This window comes from Procambarus clarkii, chromosome 17 (assembly GCF_040958095.1).
Source record: "Procambarus clarkii isolate CNS0578487 chromosome 17, FALCON_Pclarkii_2.0, whole genome shotgun sequence".
Lineage (NCBI taxonomy): Eukaryota > Metazoa > Arthropoda > Malacostraca > Decapoda > Cambaridae > Procambarus > Procambarus clarkii.
In genome coordinates, this window is record NC_091166.1 from 46,183,671 (window position 1) to 46,201,619 (window position 17,949).

General features: G+C 48.2%; 1 protein-coding gene across 2 annotated transcripts in view; it reads left to right on the top strand.

The window, feature by feature from the left end:
• The window catches only part of Baldspot (elongation of very long chain fatty acids protein baldspot), a 197,900-nt gene that overhangs the window by 88,408 nt on the left and 91,543 nt on the right, over nucleotides 1-17,949 (top strand). The window contains exon 1 of one of the 2 annotated variants that reach the window (XM_045765721.2): nucleotides 298-1,240. The exons of the other annotated variant lie outside the window; for it this stretch is intronic. Coding sequence (XP_045621677.1) covers nucleotides 810-1,240 — 431 coding nt within the window. The 5' untranslated portion in view covers nucleotides 298-809. Of the gene's footprint in view, nucleotides 1-297; nucleotides 1,241-17,949 lie in introns of those variants that run through there. 2 annotated transcript variants of the gene reach the window in all.

The following is a 17,949-nucleotide window of genomic DNA, read 5'->3' on the forward strand; positions in this document are numbered from 1 at the left end:
AGTGAATGGAATGGTTTGTTACACAGTGCCCTCGTCCATCCTCGTCATACTGGTAGGTGTAGGTCAGTGGGACAGTGTCCACGGTATACAAAATACAGTTTTCTTTTGTTTATTGTGAATACTAGAGAGTTGTGTATTGAGATTGAGTGAGTGAACAAGGTGACTGTTGTGTGTGGTGACGAGTGCAGGCGTGCCATACGGATATGCGTCAGTTTATTCCGGTAATTACATACATGTTGTCCAATAACGGGATCCCCACCAATCTGTGATAAGTGTAGAGCCAAATAGTCACTCATAGTGAGGCTACAAGCCGGCAACACCACCAGCAACGCACGCCGCTCCACAGTTTCCAAGTTGTGTATTTTGGGAGCGGCAAATTGGTCCAAGTCCGGATGTTTTAAGTCCTATGAAGAAGTGCCCACATGAAGTGTGTGAGCGCGCACACCTTGTGAGTCCAGGAGGTAGTGTCCGGCTACCGTGGGTGACCCACTTCTCCCACAGTGGTGCGTGTGTGGTGGAGGAGTGAACACGTCTCCAGCTGCGACCTGCTGCCTGCCTGACTCACTCTGCCACCAGCCGTGGTAGTGGAGAGGTTGCTTACACCGGCTCCTGCCACCACCACTCCCGTCCTCCCTAGCTACACGTGCCTCCAACCATCACTCGCCTTGTTCCCTGCTGTTCAGTCCTAACACTTTAATTTACACCGGCTAACTGTGATTCCCCAAGTGTATTTATATACTCAGAAAATTGTATATATACCGTATACTTGTGTATATATATACACTAGCATCCCCCACCTGTTGAGGATCATGGAGCCACTACATAAGTATCGCTGGGGGGACAATACCATCTTCGCCCTGACACAGAACAACAAGACTGTGGTCTACGACTTGACTGTCCCGCCGCGTCAGGAGAATGGTCACTACATCACGGCTACAAACTACACCTACGGCTATACCTTCAACTTCGAGGAGGAGTTCGAGGTCGGGGACTACACCGGGTGGATGAGAGTCAACTGGTGGCACAGCCTCATCTGGACCACCATGTACGTCTCCTTCATCTTCACGGGGACATCCTTCATGCAGCACCGGCCCAGGTTCGAACTACGGCCAATACTGGTAGTTTGGAACATTGTCCTGGCGGTGTTCAGCACGCTGGGAGCCCTGCGGACCGTGCCTGAAGTGCTCCATCTCCTCTCCAAATACGGTCTAGGCTTCACGGTCTGCATCTCTGGAAAACCGTGAGTTAAATATGTGGTTTGTTTATCATCAAAGTACATTTTGTTTAATATCGCAATGTTGATACGTATGTCGACTTTGTCTGGGTAAGCTTGGCTGGGAACCCCTAGAGAGCGTGGGGGTGTTGCAGAGCGTAGGTAATGTGGGTTTACCCTGTGGTGGTATTGGCGTCCGGGTTTGAGGCACGACAAGCCGGCCATAACTTCCTGCAGGAGGGGTGTGTGTTCATGCATACTAATTATACCGGTATGTCAGCATGTCTGAAAATACACCGCGTGTCTTGACACCGACGTTAGTATATTGTATATATACACTAGCGCTTCGTATCGTGTAGGTTTAGTAGACGTGTTCACGGTCTTTAGCTGAACTCCTAGCCCGCCCCGTGGCACTACTGGTTGTTTATATTAAACTGTTTTTTGCCTCTTGAGGAAAAGTGTAGTGGTGGTAGGAGTAGACAGTGTTGGGTGTAGTGTAGTCTATGACGCCTGGAGCCTGGCCCGGCATAATGGCGGAGCGTGCAGACTGACCTGGCCGCCTCCGCACTGCGGTTTATACAACAGCCTCTTACACACGCCACACACTCCTATACTTTCATCATCTTCGGGAGCAAAAAGGCAGTGCTAGTCTGGACATTATTACACATAAGAACCATAGTTGTCACCGGGTGTGTTCAAGTTCAAGTACGTTTATTGAGACCATAAAAACTCAAAAGATAGAGTAGCTTAGGCTATTTCTACCCTTCTACCTGGTGTATTGTAGAATGTCCTGGTGTTCCTTGTCTGGGTTTACCGCTAAATTGTTACTTGGGCTGTCTTGAACCAGACATCCTCAAGTAGATTTCATAAACTACTGCTACCGGTGCTTCTGAAAACTATGCAACAATTTAATTTGATGTTCACAGTCGGTGAAAACTTGGAAGCCAATTTCTCGTGTTTAAAGAAAGTGTGCAAGAGGCTTCTTGCAACATTGTTTGCACAGTGACTGGGGGGTCTCGTGGCTGACAGCTCCTCGCTTATTCCTCCTTTATAAGAGTAATTATAGCAATATAATTTATCAATTATTTTTCAACGTAGTGTGGAAGAGTTTAAGATATTTAAAAAACTCGAAACCAAAATGTTTATTCGGGTAAAAGTACATACGTAGAAGATGAGTTAGACATAATGTTGGATTTATAGATAGAGCTAGTACATACAATACCTAAAGCCACCAATACAGCGTTTCGGGCAAATTAGGGCCCTGCTTCGGTTATGTATCATGTTAGGAGCGGCGAGTTGCTGCTGGTACACGATGCTTGCTCGTAGCTCGGTGATCGATAATTAGCAAGTACAGTGAGTTTGTGGGCGTTGGGTGAAACTGTTGTTTTCACGGGGAGGGGGGGGGGCACGAGGGCGCAAGGATGGGGGGCGTACTATGGGGGATGAGGGCGTACTCTGGGGGGGGGGGGGGGGGAGCCGCAGGGAGATTAATCAGCGTGTGGTGAGATAAGTTTGAGCAGCTGCTGCTAGACAGGAAATGTGTTGTGGCGGTGTTACACAAGTCTAGCAGACCCCAGCTAGTTGGTGGGATCCAGAGGCTAGGTTAGTGAAGAGACTAGTTTAGTATGTGCTGCTAGTTACTGAAGAACATACTACACTTCGGTACACGCGATATGACCCCAGCTTATCCTACTTCATTTGGTCCAGCTTTTCTTAAGAGGCAGGATAATATCCACGCCTTGGGCTCCCCCTCTCCCCCTCCCACACCTTAGGGCCGCTTTCCCCCCTTCTTGGGCCGCTTTCCTCCCCTCCCCCCCCCCCTCCTTGGGCCGCTTTCCCCCCTTTCTTGGCCGGCAGTCCACCCTTCCTCCCTGGGAACCGCCCAACGTGACTTATGCACATGTACATATGCCTGTAGGCCTTAAGCGCAAGAAGCCCAAGGTTAATGAGTACCAGTAACGCCAACAGGTTAATGAGTACCAGTAACGCCAACAGGTTAATGAGTACCAGTAACGCCAACAGGTTAATGAGTACCAGTAACGCCAACAGGTTAATGGAGCTCGGAGGAGCACTATAATATACACCAGGAGTGGCAATAAAATATTTCACATACGAAACAGTTTCTTTACAAAATTAGACATTTTACAATGCCTAGACATGTTTATACAACGTGGGATAACTACAAAATTCGGGTCGATATAATTTCTGGTTACCCAACTCTGGGGAAACACTCGCGTCAGCTGTTGACACAAGCATACGTAAGCAACCTCTCCACATATCCCCCAATATTTAATTTGTTTTGCAACATTGCACGGTTGTTAAAGTGCGGGTGTTGCCAGTGACGGGTGTTGAGCATCAACACCAGGACGAGGGAGGTAAACAAACCCACGTCAACACCAGGACGAGGGAGGTAAACAAACCCACGTCAACACCAGGACGAGGGAGGTAAACAAACCCACGTCAACACCAGGACGAGGGAGGTAAACAAACCCACGTCAACACCAGGACGAGGGAGGTAAACAAACCCACGTCAACACCAGGACGAGGGAGGTAAACAAACCCACGTCAACACCACATTCCTAACTTTCTCCCGCTGGCAGTTTATTCGAGTCTCTCGATATCGGTGTTTGAACTTTCACATGTGAGCATATAACGCGGGTTCTTAGACCTGGGTTCTTGAGGCGGGGTGTTCAGTCGTAACTATTGTTATACAGAGAAGCTGTTGAACAATAACAATAGTGTTCCCGCCCAGCTGCGCACGCCCGGGAGCTGCTTTCACTTGTTACACGCCAGTGTACCACAACTCTTCATACTGTGGACATGGAAATCAAATCTTTCTCATCACTTGCTGATATTGTTGGGCTTCGTGGTCTGCACCTCTCGGTGTGCTAGTGTCGGATACTTCTCTATCTAGAGAGGAGAAGGTCAACGGGGCCCGCGTGTCGCTGGGAGGGTGATGTCGCGCTCTCTCACTTAGGGGTCTTTAGACTCAGCCTATACACACACTTGTGTATAGGCTGTTGTATTAGTTGTGTACATATATACAAGTACAAAAACTTGTCTTCCCGACGCCTTCCTCTTCATATTCAGTTAAACTGTGGGTTTGTTGCTCTTCCATCCACTTGCCTTTAGAGAGGCATGAATTGTTCCCTTGCTTCTTTGCTTTTGTTGAGTTCTGTGAGTTAATGTCTTTATTTTTCCTTCGATTTCCGTCTCCCACTGATGAACATCTTGTAGATAACATCTCCCCTCTTATGTGGTCCTACATTCCTCTTGTGATTTTTAAACTTTAGGAGTGATTTGCTTCTTGATAAGATGACCTCACTTGACTACCAAACCTTGCTTCAGTTAGGTGACCACCTCAACCCCCCCCCCCCTGGAGGGAGGGGGAGGGTTGGCGTTGACCTCTCCCCCCTGAGGGGAGGGGGGGTTGCCGGTGACCACCTCACCCCATGGGGGAGGGGGGGGGGGTCGCCGGTTACCACCTCACCCCCTGGGACAGGGATACAATAAATAGAACAGGGATACAAATTCATGTAAGGGACCGACTAAACAAAGCCAAAGCAGCATTAGGAAAACTGAGAAGATTCCGAAGCCTCAGTACTAACATTCAGATCCACCTATATAAGGCTCTAGTTCGGCCGCATCTAGAGTATCCCCCAGTACCACTACACACCATAAAGAAAACTAACATGCAGAAACTGCAAGCAGTACAAAATAAGGCGCTAAGGAGAGCAGCAAAACACCGTCCACCATATGGTCAGACAATCCAGGAGCTCCATGAACTCCTGAACACACAGCCACTAAACATCAGACTGCAGCACCAAGCCATCAGGGTATGGAACACCATCGAAATGTTAGAGGACTCGAAAGATTGCTCCAAGATGAGACGCCCCGCTCCCACAGCTGGTGGCCCAAGAGCCTCCATTCTCTGGATGAAAACCCCGCCCCACAGTATATAATCCCCAGATGAGATATATATGTATATATGAACAACTCGATAAATAATGTGTATGAACAACTCGATAAATAATAATAATAAAATAGAGCCTTAAACAGAACAACATGTGTGGAAGCATCGGAGTGTGTATATATGAATGCTACACAGTATTCATCTATGGACATCCATATATGGTGAAACACATGTGAAGAACCTCTCACACACAGCTCCCTGACAAGAGGGAGCCAGCTTAGCTTAGCTGCCAACACCCACACATCGTGTCAGCAAGGCGGACAGCCCGCCTGCTTTCATACCTCTCACTGTATTTCCCACTTCTATACTTCCCTTCACCTATGCCTCTCCTTCCTCTTTACTCCCCCCCCCCCAAAAAAAAAAAAAAACCTTGGGGGGGGGGGGGTCTCCGGTGACCACCTCAGACTGAATCAGACTTGCTTGCCTGACATTCAGTTGTATGCACTTTCACTGTTACACCTATTACACTGCAAGTATGACAGTATGTAGCTGTCAGAACTCTCGGGTTCCTGTTTACTGTTAGGTAAACAGAGGCATCGGGTGAAAGAAACTGCCAATTTGTTTCAGCCTCCGCCGGGAATCGAACCCCGACCATTTGTGAATACCCCCCACAATAATTGTGAATTAAGGATGTGTCTTGGGGGTACATGGGGCCAGGGGTGAGACCTTGAAACAGCAGGAAGGCTTCCTTCACTGCGCTAAATAACAATAGATTTTAATGGCAAATAAGACCAATTTATATCACCGGCTTAAGTGATCACGAGGTCGCGTGTACACCCCCCCCCCCCCCAGCAAGTAGCAAGCCCCACCTAAACATACTTAAATTTTTAAATTTTGCCCCGAGGGGGAGAGTTTATTGGGCAGCGCCACTCATCCTGTGAGTGGACACACCGCCATAGCAGCATGTACAACACTCTCCAATAGGAAGAAAACTCGCTGGGTTGTTCATCCTGTCACTTGTACCCAGACACAGCTGGGACTTGCTTAACTGTCTCAAGTGAACAGCTCCTCAAACAAGAAGATTAACATCTATCAACCCTTAAAAGCTTACGTTATCTTGCGGGTGAAAAATGGGGGAATCTGTTAAGAACAATATTTGAGTGTTTTTCCAACTCAAACAATGTGGGGTTTATTATTCTACACATACTTCTGATGTCTCTCAGGTGTTCACATTCACGTAGATAGTGGTCAAGGCGGTGTCCATTACTCTCATCATATTCTGCAACTTCGCTGATCAACTGTTTCCATTCCATATCTCCATGGATATTTGTATCCAAGACGGATTCTCGCTATTACTGATTCTCTCCCTCGTCCTCCTCCTCTTCGTCCATAATGATTGGGATTGCCAGCTGCAACCATGTTGTACCATCGTACAGATTCACTGGTTTGTGCTTCTATCCTCCTTTCCTCAGTTACCTTGTCACGGTGATGTTGCCTGACAATACCTCTAATTTGTAGTAGTCTTGGGTGTGAAGTATTCAATATGGTTAACAGAAAGACTTGGCTCGTTAAGCTAGGCCAGCAGCGAACACACGGCCTCACTACCCAACATATCTGGAGAACTTATTTGGTTCGTTGCATATAGAAAGTTAATAAGACGGTTTTATGTACTGGTGCGCAGGAGTGCGGCTCACCGGTTTTGTGAGCGCCAATTTTGTGTATATATTAGGTTTTTATCAAGCTTTTTGGATAGATTTGGTGTGAATGATATGTGCAGTCATGCTGGCAGCTTAGGCGATCGCGTGCCCCGTCGCCGTGATGTAGACAGCCTCGTGCGGGCAGGTTCTGGTTCTCTTCTTTTGCCCCCAGTCAGGGCAAGTGTGTTCACCCGGTGCTGGCACTGAGTCAAGCTGTACAACCACAGGCCATGCTAGACAGCGAGGTACGTCTGCCTCGCCTGAGTAGTTCGTCGTAAACTAGTGGTGTAGAAGCCCGTGTAGCCGGGTGTATCGGGCGGGGTGCTGGGTGTCTCGGAGTGTCTTCAGTATCGCCTCACTACATTAAACATTAACGCTACAGAATTCTAGACTCGTAAAAAGTCACAAGTCGCCAGACACAGTCTTGTATCGACCACCTGCCACTGACCAGGATATTGCAGAGACCTGCACCGCACCGTTACTTTCTTACATACATGTGTATATATGTTGATACGAGGCTGTCACTGAACGATAGACATTTCTGAACCCCAAACGCTGGCCTTTTTGTAGATTTAACAGAAGGAAAACGACTACACTTAACAGTTCAAAAGTTGGAATTCACTGATGATGAGTGAAGGACGTGGCATCATTATCGTGGAGAATGAAAGGCAGCAGATATGGAATTGACCTGCTGTAAAATAATATACTCCAAGGAGGCCTCGTAGCCTGGTGGATAGCGCGCAGGACTCGTAATTCTGTGGCGCGGGTTCGATTCCCGCACGAGGCAGAAACAAATGGGCAAAGTTTCTTTCACCCTGAATGCCCCTGTTACCTAGCAGTAAATAGGTACCTGGGAGTTAGTCAGCTGTCACGGGCTGCTTCCTGGGGGTGGAGGCCTGGTCGAGGACCGGGCCGCGGGGACACTAAAGCCCCGAAATCATCTCAAGATAATCTCAAGAAGGATATAACCATAGGGGGCAACCCGTTCTCGCACTTTTAGTCAATATTGACTTATTAAATACGTGCATATGTGACATACTTGACATACTAGTTTACCTTGAAAAGCTTCATAGAAAACACTGACCTTACCTAACCTTCTTAGTATGTTAAGATAAGGTCGGTGTTTTCTATGAAGCTTTTCAAGGTAAACTAGTATGTTAAGTATGTCACATGCACGTATTTAATAAGTCAATATTGACTGTAAGAAAGTGCGAGAACGGGTTGTAGGGGGATAGCATTCACCATAAAGTGACAGCCTCGCTCGTGTGCCAGGCAAGTTCATTACGGGCTCACCATAGTCCGTGCTGCTTGAAACTTTGTTTCCAGTAGCTGAATCTTAAACAACAAGCACCATTCACCTGGGCTCTAGGGGACTCGAACTCTGGACCCCTCGTGTGAGAAGGCGAAGCTTTATCGACTGAGCTATTAAGTAGTCTTAAGGAAAGTATATTTACAGGGAAGTGTGGATGACAATTTAGAAGGCATAGGTGATACCCAAGGCCCCACACACCTGGCTGTCGCAACGTTAGTGGCTGTAGGTGTTCGCTCAACCAGTCCGCTTAAAATTGTCCTTTTTCGCTCGTATGCGCGCTATGGCCAAAAATGGACGTAACTGGAAATGAAATCGGCTTGCGAAAGTGACGTACTGTCTCGTTTTCTGTTTAGAGTCCGCTGGCTTACTCGGTTAGGTTAGGAGAGGAAACTTTCAATTAACGATTTTCATGACGTTTTGAAACATTAGGAGAACTTCTCGTCCTCCCAACCTATCAGTGGACCCTTAACTTGCTGTTTTCGAAAACAAAAATCCAAAATTTATTTTAAACTATTTTTCATTTTCAAATTACGTCCATTTTCAGCCATATGGGCAAACGGCCATATTCAGACGTAATTTGTAAGAGGACAGGCACCTTCGCTAGCAAGCTGTGGAGTATCCCAACCCCACCAGAATGTAGGTCATGGAATTCAATTTTTATAAAGAAATGCAAAATGCCAGTAGCACAGGCACTCGGTATAGTGTGGAGGAAGAGCTTGGACACGGGGGAGATACCAGATGCGCTTAAAGCAGCAGACATAGCCCCTTTACACAAGGGAGGGAACAAAGCATTGAATATAATTATAGACCAGTTGCACTAACGTCCCACATAATGAAAGTATGAGTGAGTGATCAGGAGTCAGGTCACTAGTTTCATGGAGACCAATGACCTCCACAATCCAGGCCAACATGGATTTAGAGCGGGAAGATCATGCCTCTCACAGCTACTTGACCATTACGACAAAATCACTGAGGCACTAGAAGAAAAACAGAATGCAGATGTTGTATTCATAGACTTTGCAAGGCATTTTACAAATGTGACCATGTAGCGATAGCACACAAAATGAGGTCAATGGGTATAACTGGTAAAGTAGGACGCTGTATACTCGATTTCCTGTCGAACAGAACACAGTAACAGTCAATCAAATCTAGTCCAAGCTCAGTTAAAAGCTCTGTACCTCAAGGTGCAGTCCTTGCACCACTGCTGTTCCTTATTCTCATATCGGATATAGACAAAAATACAAATCACAGCTTCGTGTCATCCTTTGCAGATGACACAAAAATCAGCATGAAAATTACCTCTGCTGAAGACACTGAAAAACTACAAGCAGATATTAACAAAGATTTCGACTGGGCAGCAGAAAATAACATGTTTCACAGTGATAAATTTCAGGTACTCAGGTACGGCAAAAATGAGGATCTGAAACATAATACAGGGTCCAAAACACAATCGAATCTTCCCATAATAGGAAAACAGCATGTCAAAGATTTGGGAATAATGATCTCCGACGACCTAACGTTTAGGGAGCATAACCAAGCAAATATCGCGTCAGCCAGAAAAATGATAGGATGGATTACGAGAACCTTCAAATCCAGAGATCCCATCACACTGGTTGTACTCTTCAAATCACTTGTGCTGTCCCGTCTTGAGTACTGCACAGTACTCATTTCCCCCTTCAGAGCAGGAGAGATTGCTGAAATAGAGGGAATACAGAGAACATATACGGCACGCATAGATGCGATAAGCACCTAAATTATTGGGATCGTCTCAAAGCCCTCCAAATGTACTCACTAGAAAGGAGACGAGAGAGATAACTAATATACACTTGGAAAATACTGGAGGGCCAAGTCCCAAATCTACACAGTAAAATAACAACATACTGGAGTGAACGATATGGAAGAAAATGCAGAATAGAACCAGTGAAGAGCAGAGGTGCCATGGGCACAATCAGAGAACACTGTATGAACATCAGAGGTCCGCGGTTGTTCAACATCCTCCCAGCGAGTATAAGAAATATTGCCGGAACAATCGTGGACATCTTCAAGAGAAAACTAGACTGTTTCCTCCAAGGAGTGTCGGACCAACCGGGCTGTGGTGGGTATGTGGGCCTGCGGGCCGCTCCAAGCAACAGCCTGGTGGACCAAACTCTCACAAGTCAAGCCTGGCTTCGGGCCGGGCTTGGGGAGTAAAACAACTCCATCAACCAGATATCAACCAGGTCGAGGACCGGGCCGCGGGGACGCTAAGCCCAGAAATCATCTCAAGATAACCCTTTCCCTCTTAGAAATAAACAAAGTATAAGTACATAATCAATATTAAAATAAAGACTCTTAAACAGAACATCAAAACATGTGTGGAAGCATCGGAGTGTGTATATATGAATGCTACACAGTATTCATCTATGGACATCCATATATGGTGAAACACATGTGAAGAACCTCTCACACACTCACAGCTCCCTGACAAGAGGGAGCCAGCTTAGCTTACCTGCCAACACCCACACTGTATATTTTATGAAGTCACTAATTACACACAGCGCCACCCCCCCCCCCCCTAGGTGTGGGTGAGAGTTGGCACTCTGGAACACTTCTGATATTAGGTTTTGGGCGGGAAGCAACACCAACTATTCCAAGCCTGACAACACACCTGAAGCATACCTTGAGGCAACACATGTGGCAAGCACGTGTTGTCTCTTCTGGCATTGGATAACTTTATCTACTCTGTAGATAATTGTCACGCTATAAGCGTTTTCGTCAGAGCTTCCTCAACGCCGGTAAATAGGCCTAAGAGTACCCCCCCCCCCCACTCACCAACATACAGCGTCTTAGCATTTTCTCTCCAACTGCCTCTCTGAGGGGTAGTTAAGTAGGGACTTCAGTCTCCTAATGATCATTAATTATTTTGTGTCATAAGTTACCTATTTTGGGGGTCTCCAAAATTCCTACGACCTCTGGAGACGTGAACCCCGACCTGCCCCCCGGCCACGTAGAGGGCAGGGGGCAGGCGGGCCACGTAGAGGGCGGGGGGCAGGCGGGCCACGTAGAGGTTGGGGGGCAGGCGGGCCACGTAGAGGTTGGGGGGCAGGCGGGCCACGTAGAGGGTGGGGGGCAGGCGGGCCACGTAGAGGGTGGGGGGCAGGCGGGCCACGTAGAGGGTGGGGGGCAGGCGGGCCACGCAGAGGGTGGGGGGCAGGCGGGCCACGTAGAGGGTGGGGGGCAGGCGGGCCACGTAGAGGGGGGGGGGGGACAGGCGGGCCACGTAGAGGGGGGGGCAAGCGGGCCACGTAGAGGGGGAGGGGCAGGCGGGCCACGTAGAGGGGGAGGGGCAGGCGGGCCACGTAGAGGGGGGGGGCAGGCGGGCCACGTAGAGGGGGGAGGGGGGCAGGCGGGCCACATAGAGGGGGGGGGGACAGGCCAGCAGTACGCAGGCCACAAGGCGCCCGTCGCCGCAGCCTGTGGTGTCAGCCGTAGGACGGCCCTTCCCTCTCCCCTAATGTATGGCGGCGCGTGATGACAACTCATTCATGATGACTATGGTGGTGCGTCGTAGCTATACTCGTGATGGCTTGGTTAGTGGTTATGTCCGTAACGGTGAGTCTGTGATGAATCACGGACCGTTGCTGTATGATGTAAGGTGGGGGGGGGGGGTGTAGGGGTCGTCTTGAAGACAGCCGCAGCAGCCGGTGAAAGCCGGAGAAAGTGGAGCTACAGGCAAACAGAAAAAAGTTGAAGTAAAAGGGAAGGAAGAGGCTGAAGTGTAGGGGAGGGTGTATATGGGTGGGGTGTAGGGTGGGGGGGGATGGTGTATAGAGGAGAGTATGGTGTATTGTTTCCCATAAATCATGCACCACGTAGCAGTAAATGGGTACCTGGGAGGTAGACAGCTGCTACGGGCTGCTTCCTGGGGGGAGGGAGGGTAACAAAGAGGAGGCGTGGTCGAGGACCGGGCCGCGGGGACGCTAAGCCCCGAAATCATCTCAAGATAACCTGGTATTTAAGTGGTCCACCGGTGTGAAGGGGAGACACGCTCGTGACCGCAACTGAGGAAACTTCTTACATCATAAACGCCTTAATAAATAAGCTTTATGAAGACGGGACAAGAATTCAAGAAGTACAGGGACGATATTCAGAATACATCGTGAGGAAAATGTCGACTATTGTCCCATTATTGCAGGAGCAATTGTAGACCTGCAACTTGACTCCCAACACAAACAATAGATATTAACGACACTCACCGCGATTACTGCCACCTTATGAACCACCATAACCTTGGAGGTCAAGAAAACAATTAGAGGGTTTAAGAACAAGGCGTCGGCCATTAGTAAAATAAACAAACTGGTGTTATCAAACCTTCCAGTGACGTCAATCAATCAATTTACGCGAATGTTAAATAATTCTTAAATCTGGCGTCTTCCCCGTCAACCTCAAGACTGTCACCGTCATTCACACGCCGCCGACACAAAGGGGGAGGACAGACCAAGGTTCCAGGTAAAATATTCGAAAACAAAGAAAATCAATAACTATACCTGGTTGATGGGGTTCTGGGAGTTCCTCTACTCCCCAAGCCCGGCCCGAGGCCAGGCTCGACCTGTGAGAGTTTGGTCCACCAGGCTGTTGGTCCTCCACCACCACCAGAGCTTGTGTTCCACCATAGAATAGTGGAACAAAAGTATATCAGATAAGAAAGACACTTCAGAGCGGCCCATACAGTTATAGGCGTGATATAGGAACATATAGTCAATGCCATGATGACAAAAAGACCAATGAAATGTAGTTCTCAGAGATGTCGAAAGCTAACGACAAAAGTCTAGCACACGGGCCTGGAATGTAAGGTATTTGAACGAAGGCTTCCAGAGAGATTCACCGCCACACTGTAGCTTCATAGACGACAAAACAACCCAAAGATCAATATTGGTAGCTATATGGTTGACGCAATGGAACTGTGAAGTGGCGTACCACAGGGAGGTTTCCTACCACCCACCATTTTCACCTTGTACACAGCTGACCTGCTCCCTTCGTTACAGGGGATAATACATCGCCTATGGATATGACTTCACTTAATCTGCCAACCAACCTGGGCAGTCAAAGAAATTACTGACCAACACATATAGGGGGCAATAATGACTTCAAACGGCAATGGAAAATAAGTACCAACACTCAAAAGTACATTGCAAAGGCGAAATCCAGAGCACATTATCCTTGACAATGACTCGGTCCATCATAAGAGGTTCAAGTACGTTTATTGAGACAATAAACAACTTCTCAAAGGGATAGAGCAGCTTACGCTATATCAACCCCCTCATAAGAGGATCGGCAGAATACTGGGACTTAAAATCAGCCGAACAGGATTCAAAATTCACTTAACGGACGGAATAAGCAAAACAAAAACAGCCTTTGGCAAAGCTAAGAAGCTTCTGTAACGTTGTCACTAACATACTGTACAAGGCTCTAGTGAGGCCGCTCCCCAGATAACCTCTTGTGCCTCTACACACCTTAAAGAAAACTAACATCCAAACATTACAAGGAGTGTAAAGCAAGGCGTCAATACAACATCGTCCACCATATGACCAAACAGTTCAGGTAGACCGTAAAGACCTGAACACACAACCAATAGGAGCCGGTCGGCCGAGCGGACAGCACACTGGACTTGTGATCCTGTGGTCCCGGGTTCTATCCCGGGCGCCGGCGAGAAATAATGGGCAGAGTATCTTTCACCCTATGCCCTTGTTACATAGCAGTAAAATAGGTCTCACAAGTCAAGCCTGGCCTCGGGCCGGGCTTGGGGAGTAGAAGAACTCCCAGAACCCCATCAACCAGGTATCAACCAGGTACCTGGGTGTTAGTCAGCTGTCACAGGCAGCTGTCGCTGTCCTCCTGGGGAAAGAGGCCTGGTCGAGGACCGGGCCGCGGGGACACTAAAAGCCCCGAAATCATCTCAATTTAACCTCAAGATAACAATCAACATCAGACTACAGGACCCGGATTCACAAAGCAGTTGCGCAAGCACTTGCGAACCTGTACATCTATTCTCAATCTTTGACCAGACCACCAGGGTGTGGAACACCACCGAAATGCTACCAAACCCAATCTTAAGAGAGATGACTCAAAGACGCCCCCGCTAAGTCCAACCACTTGGACTGGACGGTAGAGCGACGGTCTCGCTTCATGCAGGTCGGCGTTCAATCCCCGACCGTCCACAAGTGGTTGGGCACCATTCCTTTCCCACCATCCCATCCCAAATTCTTATCCTGACCCCTTCCCAGTGCTATATAGTCGTAATGGCTTAGCGCTTCTACTGATAATTCCCTTCCTCCCGTGGCTGGTGGCCCAAGAGCCTCCATCTACTTGATGGAAACCAAGCTCCATAATACATGATTAAAAACTGAATTACATGCCAACGTCCCCCCACCCCCCAAAAATGCACACAAGTATCTGATTGTATGTGAATGCATATGTAGAATTCACATACTGAGAAACCTGTGTATATGTTTTTTTTTGGACGTTGGCATGTTATTCACTTCTGCATAATACAGCTATAGACACCTATATATGTTGAAATACAGTAAACAAACTTTGCAAAAATGTGCAGCTCTTTGATAAGAGTAAATTAAGCTCAACTTCCAAACAGTGTCAGCAAGGCGGACAGCCAGCCATCCTTCATAGGTCACTACTTCACTCTCGCTTTCTCCTTCGCTTCCCCCTTACCTCCAACCAAAGGCAAGAGAGGGGTTAGGGTGGGAGGGAGAAGGGTGGGCAAGAAGTAGGTAGGTTGGCTGGGTTTGGAGCAGGGTTGAAAGGTGGGTGGGGTGATAGGGGCACCCAGTGGAATGTGGGCAGGAAATGTGCCGTTTTCACAAACTCGTCCTCAAAACCCCCTTCCCCAACTCTCCAATCCACCCCTTCCCCCTACATCTCTCATGATGGGCCAGACCAGGTGTTACCGCTATGGGGAGGAGGAGGGGGGAGGTAATAACGGGTGTATTAACAGGTGTTGGCTGCCAGAGGCTTGCGCGGCTCACCAGAGCCCCTGCTGCAGGGACATTTCGTTCCGAATAGCTAAATCTAGAATAATAAACAGCAACAGCCAGATGTAGAATGAACACAACCTCCACTGAATGATGATTGTATACTATTGTGGGTTTATATTGTCCTGTTAACTCTGGTGATGGTTATGTAACAAGCTGGAGGAGCCCGGTGATGCCAAGGTTGAACAGTGTGTGTGCATCTTCACCTCACAAGATTACCCGTAATACATCTTCACTACCACGACCGACAGACACCTCAGAGAGACTGTTCAGAGCCCCAAATGAACGGGTGACCCCCGTTTTATTCCCTCGGGCCTGTTAACTGCAAACCTTTGACTGTCCAACCACTTGGCTTGGACGATAGAGCGACGGGGTCGCGTCATGCAGGTCGGAGATCAATCCCCGACAGTCAAAGAGGTTGGCCACCATTCCTTCCCCTCCCCCTCGTCCTATCCCAAATCCTTATCCTTGACCCCCTTTCATGTGCTATATAGTCGTATTGGTTTGGCGCTTTCCGCTGATAAATCCGTTTTCCGAGGGACCCGTGGCTGTTTTCCGGGTCGGAAGAAATCAGAAGATGGTTAATGTGTCATCATTGTTGCAGCTCTGGACCCGAGCTACGGGAATCACTTGAGCGGTCACTGTGGCAGGAAACCATACAGCCAGTGACTACTCCGGGTCACCTCCAGTTCATACGGAGGCTTGGCGGCCCTCTACTGGTGACTACTCTCGCATTTCATTGGCGTCTGAATACATTGCAGACTTAACTCTGGTTATTGTTTAGCGCCCTGTGTTGTGTATTGTCCAGGCACGCCCAGGGCTCGGCGCACTGGGTGTGCGCATTGACAGTCGTTCAGTTGGTTAAACACTATTTGGTGTGAAAAGTAGCTATATAGGTGACCGCGGGAACAACCTCAGTAGTGCACGGAAGTAATTAGACTGTTCCGAGAACATCTGCAAAAAAGCGTATGGAGGGGGTTAAGACTGAGACTTGGGGTAGAAATCTAGCCACGAGACGCAAATTGGTAAACAGATGGCCGGGAAAAGTTAAGCCTCCCAACAGATAGTTAAATAAATAGAAATCGGAAGGCTATTTGTTATTCATAGAGAACGATGTTGTGGAGGTACTAGATGGGGTAACTCTGGTAATATCAGCGCCCTCAAGGAAATCCGTCAAAGGGTACATCTATGCGTGCTCTAACATTATAATTATACGTTCCTGTCTTAAAAAAAAGTTTTTCCGGACATGCAAAATATAATTGACAATGATCTTGCTTTATAACCTCGGGCTTAATGACCCCCTCTACCCCCCCATCAACACCGGGCTGTGGTGGGTATGTGGGCCTGCGGGCCGCTCCAAGCAACAGCCTGGTGGACCAAACTCTCAAAAGTCAAGCCTAGCCTCGGGCCGGGCTTGGGGAGTAGAAGAACTCCCAGAACCCCATCAACCAGGTATCAACCACCTTGCCTCCCACCACTCTGCAGCCCCTCCTCCAAACAAAGACCCAAAGTCCATTCCATCCACCCGCCAAACCCCAGCTGTTTATGAATGAAAAACGGTTTACACACGACTCACAACTGCTGACGTTCGAACACTTCCGGAACAAGTGCTTCACTGACGACTTTAGTTCGAACCACAACGCTGTAAATGCTTCACCCACGTACTACAAATACAAATAATCGCCAACAGAACCTATACACCTAACCTAACCTATATATGCACAACATGCTAATATTATAATAATAATTTATATTTGAAAAAATTCCTGTTTTTTGAATGAACATGTTAAAATTTATGAATGCGTCTGTGGGGTCGACCGCTGGATGGAATGAACTTGAGCCGAAGACGGGTGGCACCCTGCGCGCAGCCCGTGCTCGCCAGCGTCCCCAACGTACAGAAACTGTCGTACTACAGTGCCCTGTCCTAACCTACCAGAGGACTCAACGATTAGAAAGAGTCAATTTCGCGACCCACTGCCATATTCTAGTACAGTTTTTTGGCCTTGGGTAAAGTGTACTTCAAACAGCGACGTGGTATTGGAGGACGAGGTGAGCGAGGACTTGGCCCGTGGCACCGCTCCCCCTCGGCCCTGTTCCTACACATAAGTGACGAGGAAAATGTCATTCAAGGAGGTTAATGATAACAGCTAAATGGCCCTGTAGATAGGGGTGGATGTGGGAGGGGATGCATGGTGATAGTGGGAAGGTGAAGGGATAACAAATGCGTACAACATTAGTTACACAAGAGGCAGGGGGCATGACGGCTGAGTGAACAGCGCACGGGATTCATAGTCCTGAAGTTCCGGGTTCGATCCCTGGCGGAGGCGGAAACAAATGGGCAGAGTTTCTTTGACCCTGATGCCCCTGTTACCTAGGAGTAAATAGGTACCTGGGAGTTAGTTGCTACGGGCTGCTTCCAGTACTCGCCTAGTTGTACTCACCTAGTTGTGTTTGCGGGGGTTGAGCTCTGGCTCTTTGGTCCCGCCTCTCAACCGTCAATCAACAGGTGTACAGATTCATGAGCCTATCGGGCTCTGTCATATCTACACTTGAAACTGTGTATGGAGTCAGCCTCCACCACATCACTTCCTAATGCATTCCATTTGTCAACCACTCTGACACTAAAAAAGTTCTTTCTAATATCTCTGTGGCTCATTTGGGCACTCAGTTTCCACCTGTGTCCCCTTGTGCGTGTTCCCCTTGTGTTAAATAGACTGTCTTTATCTACCCTATCAATCCCCTTCAGAATCTTGAATGTGGTGATCATGTCCCCCCTAACTCTTCTGTCT